Genomic DNA, 11,881 nt, shown 5'->3' with positions numbered 1-11,881 from the left:
ATTCTGCGCGTAACGACTTACTTGTTTATGTGATATTTAGGCAGTGGGAATCCCGACCAGTAACCATATCTTCAAATGAAGCCCGTCCACGACTCCACGGGTGACCAGCACTCCACGCCGGGGTTTACGAAGCGGCAGTGCTCCGGCTCTCTGCAAGTAATTACTTCGTTTTTCCATCTTAATTTGTTTCATGAAGTCTTCTCTATTTTTTTGTTCACTAATGGCGTGGCTCTGAACAAACTAAAGCAGAGTGCAAAAGGCAGAGCAGATATGATGGAGTAAGAACAGAACACGGTCTGAAACGATAGCAATCTACGCCATTTTTTTTCCGTCATTGTCTCTGTTAGTTTTCCTTGTTTTGGTGTAGGATTGTTAGATCTGGACTTTTTATCTGCCGTTGATATACGCGTGCCCCACCACTAGATACTCCCTCGTCTTTTGCTCTACCCCTCCGCACAATCGACGGTCCCCACTCATCGGTGCGGAAGCCCTCCCTTCGCCACTTATGGCGGCCTCTATGCATCGTTCGAGGCCTTGATCTCATGCGTCTTCCTTCTTTCCATGGCCAATCTTTAAAACTCGGTCAGGAAGCAAACAGTGTTTACCCTTGCTTTTCATAATGAAATTAGAGTAAGCTGCAAAGGTTGAGCCACAGTTGTAATTAAGATTTCAAGCTTTAGGTGTGATAGAGTATAAAAAAATAATAATAAAACAAGAAAATATTGAGAGAGGAGAAAAAAAGAAAGATGAGAAGATAAAGAACATAACGTGGTTCAATTTTAAAAGCCTACGCCGGACAAACTAAAAATCTTACATCTTTATTATGCTGAATTCGGCAGACATGATACGTAGGATGAGCTTTACATAAAAACTTAGATTAATACAAGTGGGATTTCTAAGTCATGTAGGATTAGGCCAATCATGTGAGATTAATATGCTTAGGTGTGCTGATGAGGAACCTGTATTTTACCACCTAACAAAACATTCAGAGGAAAAAAATAATAATAATAAAAGAAAAAAATAAACCAAAGATTATGTTTGTCCTTTAGATAAATGTTACATGCAACTTTCACACTTCATTCCTTTTTCTCTCAATATTGAATTTTTTCTTAGTTTGATTTACAAAAGTAGTTTCCTATAAGCACGAAACACAAATTGCTTTTCTCGGCTTTGAAAGACGAAATATATACCATATCTGCATCCATTTTTCTGAATTTCACCTAACATGCATGCTTACTTTGTAATTTGACAGATTAAGGACATGGCGACAACCATTCCTCCAGGCACAATTGTTCCTGAAGTTCTTGGAAATACAAATTACGAGAACTGGAGTGCTTGCATAAAAAACTATCTATTGGCTCAAGATCTTTGGGACATTATTGAAACAACAACGGAACCTCCTAAACCAGAAGATGATGCAGTGGAATTCAAGGCTTGGAGGAAGAGGAATGCTGCAACTTTACATGCAATTCAGATTTCATGTGGGATGGACATACTGTCCAAGATCAAGGATATTAGTCCTGCCAGAATTTTGTGGGATACATTAGCTGAAATGTATGAGCAATCCGCAGAAGGAATCGACCCAGAGGTTGCACTAATAAACTCATCAAACACGTCAGATAGAAAACAGAATCATGAGCAACCACCAAATGATGCTAATCAAGATGTAGGAAACTCATCAAGCAGCCCAGGTGACACTCTCTAGTTTTCTTTTAACTGCAAATTATATCTAGCTGGCCAACACATATTGCCACACGGATTATAATACATTTAAGAAAATTATCAATGATTCAACAGGCTCAAACATGGATTCTATTGGATGCATTGTAAATTGGAACTATTCAATGGTTTTTAATAGGTTGTTTACATATTTGGTGTCATATGATGGAACTGAAAACCAGCCCGAGTCATGGTTTTTCTGAGTTCAAATGTTTCAGTACAATATCGATGATTATTTTTATATACAACATCAATCACCTTACCGGTTTGCAAAACTCCTCGTGCAAATGAAATTGTGATTCTCTTATTAGTCTGAGACATACTTTTTGCTAGCCTTGACGTGGTATGACCTGCCCATTGTCGGTCCTAATTAATTCAAATGTCATTTCCATATTCTGAAACTTCAAATCAACATAAAAGATAATTCTGTGGTTGGCATGTTGATGTCAGAATGGTATCCCTTTTTTTCATTCTATAAGGAGAACAATTAAACCATGGCAGGGAGGGATGGCAACCAGAACAATGAATTCTCTGAGTATGCGGTCTTGCTTCGGGCTATTCAAAGTGGTAATTGGAATGCTACAAATGATTTCCTTAAGCTCCACCCCAATGCAAAGACAGCAACAATCGAAAATATTTCAGGCCAGACGGCTCTTCACATTGCTGTTGCTGCTGAACACGAACATATAGTGGAGAAGTTAGTGGAGATGATGAAGGAAGAAGACTTGGCAATACTAGATTCTGGCGGTAATACAGCACTAGCTTATGCAGCCATTAAGGGTAATAACCGGATGGTAAAGTGCATGGTTAGAAAGAACAATAGCTTAGTGAGCATTGGAAATAATCAGCAAGATATTCCTGTTGTTATCGCCTTTGAGAATGGCCATAAAGAATTGGCTCGCTATCTCTATCTTCACACTCCTTTGGAAGAGCTAAAGCCAGAAAAAGGCCACAACGGTGCTACGCTTTTAAACCACACTATTTATACTGGACTTTTCGGTAAGAAGTACTTCTTGTCTTACCATTCATTGGCTGTTATTTCTGATGATTTTATATCTTGCCAACATAATTCCTTTTGTTCATTGTTTTCTGTACGCATGCATGATTCAACATTAGATATTGCCGTGCATTTAATGGAGGGTTGGCCGCGTTTGGCTTTTGCACCAGACAGAGACAATTTCACCCCTTTGTATGTATTGGCTTCTATGCCTCAGGCATTCCCCGGTGCAACTCGGCTCGTGTTTTGGAAAAAATGGATCTACTCCTGTCAGTACCAACTTCTTTTCTTGTGCTTTTCATTACATTGTTGTGGAAATGTGTGCTCACGTCTAGGATCCAGTTGATTTCTTCAAGGATTACATTAACATTATCAAATAATGGATTTCCACATAAGGAGTGATTAATCTATTAGCTACAAAGATACTGTTCTAATAACTTAACCCAATGCCACTTTCACTGTAATAACTTTCAAGACATCTTGTGGCTATTGCATTATTCTCATGTCAGTTCTCTCACTGGACCATCCTTCAAAACCATCTTCATGGTGCCATTCTTGAGCAATATCAAAGTCTTTTGGCCAAGAAAATATGGAATAGGATGCACTCCGTTGGTTCCTCAATTTCTTTACTATTTATTTTTTCAAAATTTTAGATAATTTGCACTATGTTTTTACGGCATGATTGACTGTAAGGTTTTCCTCTCCCTCGTTTTGTACATTAGATGATATATCCGATAAACTTGCTTGCCTGATAAAAATGACCAAATGCAGTGGTGCCGGTTTGATGACATTAAGATTTTAAAAAATCAATACCTGTGAAACATGACAAACATTAAACATAATATAAATAAATAGATTCACACACACATACACAACCTTAACCCACTCTGCAATGTGTGTGTGTGTGTGTTTGTGTGTTTCTTTTGCTGTACATTGAAGATTTAGTTATTTAATTGTTTGTGTGGAGTAATACATAAAAATGCTACCAGCGAGAAATACATTAAAAATGCATTAAATCATTACTTCAAACTCATCAGCCTTTTTTTGTCGAAAAGGTATACAAATTCCACGGGCTCATACCACGGATGAAATTCGTTTGAACATTCAAAACAATCAAGAAATAGCTATCGGATCAGGTATGTTGTTGCCCAACTTTTCTTTCCAGCTCATAAGACAGAATGTAACTAACTTTGGCGACATGCTAACCTGCAAAACTCTTACTAATCCTAGCCGAGCAGTTCAAAACCTGTCCAACTCAGCATAAAATACGCCAGCTTGTAGTAACTGTTGATACTTAAAAAATTAACTGAGTTGACCAATAGGTCTAGTTTTGTCATTAAACTTTTTCATGGCATACCATATTGTTCTGATCTAATCTGTCTGTCTCATGATCTTGGGGGAGGGGTAGGGTGGAACCCTGCCATATGATCTTATCTAGTTATACAACTTAATGTTTTTAGATCTACGACTGTTGACAAAATGAGGCAAAAAAATTAGAGCAATGTGTATGAGTGCTTCACTGATTAATTGCCATAAATGGTGATGAATGGGTAGTGGTCACTGGGAAAGAGCATGAATGCCATATTGTCTTTGGTAAAAATGACTAGTTTGCAGATTTACCTGATTCTAAAAAGTAGTTTCTTATTACTTACCAAGCAAGAGACCTTAGTAATGGAATATGCTTAAATTTCTCGAGTGTGTATCTGAATAAAAGTCAATAAATTTTTTTCGTTTTTGGTATTAATTTTTGATTGTATATTTGTGATGAGCAAACTTGCTTTTACTTTGCAGTGCGAGCTCTATTGCGTCAGCTAGTTTCAAGTCTCCTTAACCTCTTGGGTATGGTGCATCCTTTTGATTAATATAATTTATTGGCTAATTTCTTGAACTTTTCATTCTTAGTTTGATTTTGTCGTTTATTAATAGATTCATACAGAAAAATTGACATTGGTTCCATATTGACAAAGGATTCAAGCAGTTATATGAGATGAAGTTGGTCCATGTCAGATCCTATGAACTTGTGTCATGCATGTGCAAAGCTGTATCATCTTTAGATCATCAAGACATGATAAATGGTGGTGTTTATTCAGCAATATTCCGGGCTATGAGGGAAGGGATCCTTGAGATTGTTGTTGGAATAGTGACAGCAAATCCAAAACTTTTGCATATCCGTGATGCGGAAAACAGAGGCATCGTTATGTTGGCTGCCCTACATCGTCATGCTGATATCTTTTTAGCGACTTTCCGCTCCAGACAGGCGAGCATGTGGGCAGCTAACAGAGACATCTTCGGCAATAACATATTACATATGGTAGCATTGTTAACAGAATTCACTCCGCTTGATCACATCCCAGGTGCAGCTTTGCAGATGCAAAGAGAACTGCAATGGTTTAAGGTCAGCTCTCACACGTTATATTTCTTGGGTGTGCAGTCTTTACTTACTGCATCTTACAAATTCTAGAGATTTTTAAAGAGAGAAAATAAATGAGAACAGCAAAAGTTGAAAATTATTTGTCAAAGAAGTCTTAATTTTTAAGGCAAGTTACCTTTTGCCATTTGTGGATACTATTACTAGGGTTCCTTAAATCTGCTAGAATCAAACCAAATGGTTGAGATATTCCCATATCTGCATTTACTCTCATTTACTCATATAGGAAAAAAACTAAACTTACTATTAATTTTTATTAAAAAAAATATTATAAACTTCATGTGATTGCTGCACATCCCCAACGTAATAAATATTGATTTGACTCACTCTTTTTTTTTAACTTTTAATTAATGACACTTCAGTTTGTAAAGCATTTCTACTAAAAGTAGTAGCCCCTCTAAATCTTTAAAAAAATTCCTTTTCTTTAATTAAATGCATCTCACATATGGTAAAATTTCTTGTCTTCCACCTAGCCAAGATCTACGGAAGATATCATCATAATTAAAGATTATAGATGTTCTAAAGCTCATAATCTTTTCTTTTTCCCTGAAATAAATGAAGAACGTGAACTAATAGATCAAAAGTAAATGAAATCTAATTGGCCTGATATTTTATTAAGTGTAATAATATAGAATTAATTAAGTAAAACTCATTTACTGGTATTACTTTTAAAAATTATTATTATAGGTGCGTGACCTATTTTGTAGGGTTACAACTGCTCATTTGAATCGTCACCTGACTTTGTAGACCGCCATTCAACCTTGATTATGTTAAAAGTGCACACACCATATAGGATTCTAGATGGATTAGCGCCAACAAACAAAAGCAACCAAACACAAAATAAATTAAAGTACAAAAGAAAAAAGGGTAAGGGAGGGATTTTATGTTTCGGCAATATTAACATGAATTAGGTTTTAGTGTTTAACAAGATTTTCGAACTATAAATGTTAATATTCAAATTTCTAGGTGAATATATACTTAAAGTGTCTCTCAAATATTGGCTGGCACTTTTATTTGCATTTCTTTCTAACATTTTGTATAACAATTACAGCAGGTGGAGAGCCTTTGCAATCCCATGATTACAAACTTTAAGAACGCAGATGGTTTGACTCCTAGACAGTTGTTTACAAAGACCCACAAGGACTTGATGAAAGAAGGAGAGCGATGGATGAAGGACACATCAACTTCTTGTACGGTAGTAGGCGCTCTCATCGTCACTATTATGTTTGCGGCAGCATTTACCGTTCCAGGTGGTAATAATCAAGAGACAGGCTTGCCAATATTCTTACATAATAACATGTTTAAGATCTTTATATTGACCGATTCCCTCTCACTTTTTTCTTCCTCGGCTTCAGTATTGATATTTTTGGGAATCCTTACATCACGTTATGCAGAAGAAGATTTTCTCAAATCCTTGCCTAAAAGAATGATAATAGGCCTTTGCACCCTCTTCTTCTCTATCACAACTATGATGATAGCCTTTTCTACTGCTCTTTTGATCATGCTGCGTGGACATTCATGGACTGTCAATCCTGTCATCTGTTTGGCTAGTATTCCCGTTACTCTGTTTGTATTGATGCAGTTCCACCTTCTTGTTGACATGTTTGCTTATACCTACAGATCAAGCATCTTTGATAACAGAGTGAAGCCTTGGTTTAAATTTCGTTCATTGTACAATCTACTGTTTAGGTGACGTTCCTTCAATATTTGGCGTGCTAGCCAGAGCTCAATGATTTTTTACTTTTTTCATTCCCTTGGACTTGAGACTGGTGATCAATTCACCTAGCCTTCTGTATATTTTGTGATTTTCATATTTTAGACCTACTATCTCCAGCTGTAATTTTTATACCTGCTTTCCTTTCCAAGTTAACCATGCAATACATGAAGATCAGACGTCAGAGGAGTTCTAGAGAAAAACATTAGACGACCGACAACATTAAATGATATACAGTAGAATCTGGTAGTCAGGAAGATTCCCCTGGCGGCCCCATTACGGCGACCGATGAGGATGCTGGTTTGCAGAAAGAAAATCCCTGCAAAATATGTTTTAAGTACAAATAACAACGACGTTGACAACAAATATGAACAAAGCTCTTTTAGCAAAGGGGATGGGAAATGAGTGAAGGGCAGAATAGAAGGAACGGATTATGGCAAACAGTCATCTCGACAAAATATCTAAAGAATTCAGTTTTTTGGAAAGGATTTCTCTAAACAAGAAGTCCCCTCACACAAGGAAGATGCTATCAAATTAATAATGGGCAGTCAGTAAATGCTTGGTTAGAACCGTGGATTCCTTTCATGGAAAATTTCAAACCAAAATCAGTCCAAGAGATGAATCAGACACTCTCATTTCTAAAAGTCTTAGACATAATTATAGATAACCCAAGATCCTAGGATCTACAAAAAATGCAAGGCTTGTTTGATTCAAAAAGCATCCTGGAAATCCAAAAAATACTATTACCGTCAATCTCCCAACGACAAGACAAGATAATATGGTCTCCAAATCACAACGGTAAATTCTCAATCAAAATAGCATACCACATAGCTATTAAAAATCAAACTGCAACCCAGCAAGACCCCTTGTAGAATCTATCAAGACCTCTTTAGAGCCTAAAAGTCCATGATCGACATAAATTATTGTTATGGAAACTACTTTAGAACATTGTCCCTACAAAATCAAGAGTGGTCGAAGTTATTTCTCAAACTGAAGATAAAGAATGCCTAATGTGCAATCAAGCGGAAGAAACTTCTATGCATTTATTCATAAAGTGTTTAGTAAATCGAAGATTATGGCAACAAAGCTCATGTCCCCTGAATTTAGAAATGCTGCCAATACAATCAATCTCAGATTGGATCAAAATGATATTGTATCCAGAGAAGGAGCTGGGACTACAGGAGAAAGAAAAGCACTCATTCCAACTATTTGCGACTATCATCATAGATTTTATTTGGAGGCAAAGAAATGAAATAGTTCATAACCATATCTCCTTATCTTTAGAGACAGCAAATGTCAGATTGAACTGGATTTATCAAGATTACAATAATGCATGGGAAAAAAAAAGGAAAAATGAGATGAACTATGGAAACCTCCTCCACAAAATTTCGAAAGTTTTTCCTTTGATGCAGCAGTAAGAGATTCATTCTCAACAGCAGTAGTGGTATGCAGAGATCATAATGGGGAAATCTTGGAGATCAAAACAGAAAAAATTCAGACGACAAATTTCTTGATAACCGAAGCCTTAGCAGCGCTTCTACCTTCAAAAATGGCATTCGAAACAACAATTCCAAGCACTAATTGAAAGCGATGCTCAATCTGTCATTGACGCTATTGAAAACACAGATTCGACTCTATACTGGCAAATATCTCTTATCTTTGAGGACATTTAGCAAATCTTCTGTCATAATCAGACATGGAAAGTAGTAAAAATTCATCAATTTCAAAATTTATGTGCGCATTCAGTAGCGCAATGGACAACAACCAACTTAGTCTTTGGAAGCATACCTCTAGATAATCTTATTAGATGTTTTATTTTTATTGACGGTGGAAAGGATCCACCTTGAACTCTCTTGTATTCAAGTATTTCATTTTTATATTCTAATGCATGCTTGATTAGGAAAAAAAAAAAAAAAATGACGATGACAACAACAAAGGGAGCTGATTCATACCGAATGTTGTAATTTTTTTTTCAAAAGGTTTTTTAAACTTCTTAAACATTTAAAAAAAATTCATAAAATCATTATTAAAACTTTGCTTTAACCATCAAGTAAAAAGAAAAAAAGGCTAGTCAGTAATTTTTTTTAGGTAGTCACTCTCGATGAGAGTAGCATTTCTCCCAACAAAAAAAATAAAAAAAAAATCATAGTTTTGGTGGATCTCGTCGGTCAAAAAAAAAAAAAAAAAAAAAAAAAAAAAGAAAAAAAAAGTCATGCAGCAGTTGTGATATCCCTCTCTATTTTTTTTTTGTTTTTTTTTTGTTTTATAGAACCCCCCTCTATTTTACCGGCTTGACAAGTGGCTATTAAAAAAATGGTAATGATAGGCTTACTCATTCACAACTTATAAACAACTTTAAGTATAATAATATTTTTTATTATATTTAAACACATCAAATTAAAAGTAAAAGTTAAAATTAAATTTAAAATAATATTATTTTATTACATAGTTGTATACAAATTGTTATTTAGGAGTAATTTTATCATTTTCCTAAAAAAAGATACTAGTATTATGCTATTCACTTTTGACCGTTGGATGTATCCTTAGTGTAAATTGTATTTTTTTTCAAACATTTAAAAAAGACATTAATATAATAATAATCACTTCTTTAACCATTAAGAAAAAAATTAATAAAATAAAATAAAATACATGAGCGATCAAATTAAGGGAACAAACTCAGGCCGCATAGTATCATTTTTCTAAAAAAAAAACTGATCCCCCTCGCCTCCCTTTGTCCCTCATGTCGTCAAATACCATTTCCAGTTGAATACCAGAAGTTTGCAAGTAATTCTTACCACACGTAGTCGTTGCAACAAGACATCACAACAAATTACATCCCGCAAGCATAATGGCAAAACCACCATTGACCCAGCCTCACCTTTGCCCTCCATGGTTGCACATTCGCAACAAACCAGCCCTTCAAGTTGCCAATCCCCCTAAACCACCCTTGCATGACCTGCATAACTACAAGCCTCCGCTGGAAGCAACCAACCTAGCTACCCGTAGGGCTATACATAAACCGATCAAACCGGTCGTCGCTGATTCGAATCGATCGTCGGAGTCCAAAACTGGTAGAGAACCAATCAGTCGGTGGCAGGAAAATGGTAAAACCGACGCCGGCCAGTTCGGTCCCAGTTTGAACCTAGTTCAAACCGCTAAACCGGCTAATAATATATATATTTTTATATTATACGTATATAAAATGATGCCGTTTCACTTAATTGAGCGAAACAAAGTCATTTTACACCCAAAGTTAAAAAAAAAATTTATATAAAATGACGCCATTTGGATTTAATAACCCTGCCCCCTCCCCTCCCTTTTATTCTTCTTGATTCTTGTTCTTTCTTCATAATCTCTCTCCTCTCTCACACGTAGCCTCACAACCTGCCGCTCCCCTCCCCTTTCATGGCGCCACCGACTAGAAATCAACGAACCAATCAGAATCATGCTGAAATCGAGGCTGTAGGTTTGCTTCCCCTTAAGCTGGTTCTAAACATGTGAGAAATATGTTAGTGCGAAACCGCACTGACGATGTCGATTTTCACCCCTAGCTACCGTAAACACGTCATACTATTGCACCACAAGTCAACCATGTCGTGAACCAGCACTTCCCTACCCCATGGTCTTAGTTTGCCGTCGGTTTCAAATGGGGCTATGCTTTTTCTTGTTCGAATAGTCGGGGACAACAACGAGCTACTTTTGATTTACATTTTACTTTTTTAAAATAATCTTATGATGTGGCTGCACGTGCCATTGACAAGTCAAGAGGGGAACTGGAGTGATACAAACCAAGCGGCTGGTAACTTTTTTCAAAAGAAAAACACCAAGAATAAACAATGTCTCAAAAATTTTCTTTTTTCAAAAACATTTTATTATTGATCTCCCACCTTTACAAACACAGAATAATATACGTCTAAATAATTTTTTTGTCAATGACTTCAAATATGCACAAAGATTTCCTTTCCAGAAAAGGCTTAAACTAAGGACCACCTTCGCCCCTCATATGAAGTATAAGCATCAACGTTAGCATATGATAGGGATGGATATGTAGAGGGACATGCACCAGTTTTTATGTTTATTTTTTAACAAGCTTTAACTATATATATATATATATATGAAACTAAATACATGAGTCTGTGCTCTTTATTTACAGAAATACATACTCTAGGGTGGATTTTTCCCACTATGGAAGTCTAACATGCAGTGAGGAATTAAAATGAGAGGGATATTTCCATAGGCCTACGTTGAAGCTGTCCATTGTGCCAAATTGTGCTTGCATCAATTTTTCTCTCGATGTATTTTTACAACTTTTCATGCTTCAAAGTTGGCAAGAAGGTGCTTGATATCTCTGATGATGTTTTGCATAGTCCAATCCGAGGCTTTTTTTTATTGTTTATGGCTTGAACAACCAGATTTGAGTCACCTTGAACTATAATTTTCTTTAAGTGTAATATGTTAGCTTCTTCTACGATCATCAAGGCAGTGGCTTCCTCCCCTATGTTGGGGTTGGTGCTTTGTATGAAGTTTGTTTTCACCATTACTACACTTCTCGACTTAGATCTGCATATTTCAGCAAGAATATTAACTACCCTATTTCCTAATCTCCACATCAAAAGAAAAAAGATGAAACCTTCTAGATGGTAGACTGCTGAACTTTTCTTGGGTTTTTGAGATTTCAGTTAATGCTTTTGTATGTTCAGTGTATGATTTTTGTAGGTTAGAAACAAACATGTGGGGGGGGGGGGGGGGAAGATTTTCTTGGTCATGCCTTGCCTTGTTTCTAAAAAATCATAAATTGTCCATTGCAAGTGTGGCAAAAATTTAGAATTTGTGATGCTCTTCTGTGGGGATGTTTAAACAAAGGGATGGATTTATGATGATTGTAATCCAATCTGTAATGAATTGGGTTGCTAAACATGCTATGTCCAGAGGCCATGGTGAGCTCCTCCGTAGGATTCTAGTGTATATGCATTTGAGAAACAAGTGTTCAATGCTTTCAGCTTCTTCCTTGCACAGAGGATAA

General features: G+C 36.2%; 1 protein-coding gene across 3 annotated transcripts in view; it reads left to right on the top strand.

Moving 5' to 3' along the window:
- The window catches only part of LOC121238346, a 31,075-nt gene continuing 19,194 nt past the window's right edge, over window positions 1–11,881 (top strand). The window contains exons 1-8 of one of the 3 annotated variants that reach the window (XR_005935107.1): window positions 1–156; window positions 1,253–1,691; window positions 2,221–2,718; window positions 2,836–2,985; window positions 3,772–3,852; window positions 4,508–4,555; window positions 4,684–5,111; window positions 6,196–6,892. Coding sequence is in view for 2 of the 3 variants with exons in the window: in XM_041135184.1 (XP_040991118.1) it covers window positions 76–156; window positions 1,253–1,691; window positions 2,221–2,718; window positions 2,836–2,985; window positions 3,772–3,852; window positions 4,508–4,555; window positions 4,684–5,111; window positions 6,196–6,837 (2,367 nt within the window). In the remaining variant the exon portion in view is untranslated. Of the gene's footprint in view, window positions 157–1,252; window positions 1,692–2,220; window positions 2,719–2,835; window positions 2,986–3,771; window positions 3,853–4,507; window positions 4,556–4,683; window positions 5,112–6,195; window positions 6,969–11,881 lie in introns of those variants that run through there. The other 2 variants (XM_041135185.1, XM_041135184.1) reach the window with 2 other exon arrangements.

The sequence above is a fragment of the Juglans microcarpa x Juglans regia genome, chromosome 7D (assembly GCF_004785595.1).
Source record: "Juglans microcarpa x Juglans regia isolate MS1-56 chromosome 7D, Jm3101_v1.0, whole genome shotgun sequence".
NCBI lineage: Eukaryota > Viridiplantae > Streptophyta > Magnoliopsida > Fagales > Juglandaceae > Juglans > Juglans microcarpa x Juglans regia.
This window is presented reverse-complemented; position numbering and strand designations above follow the sequence as displayed.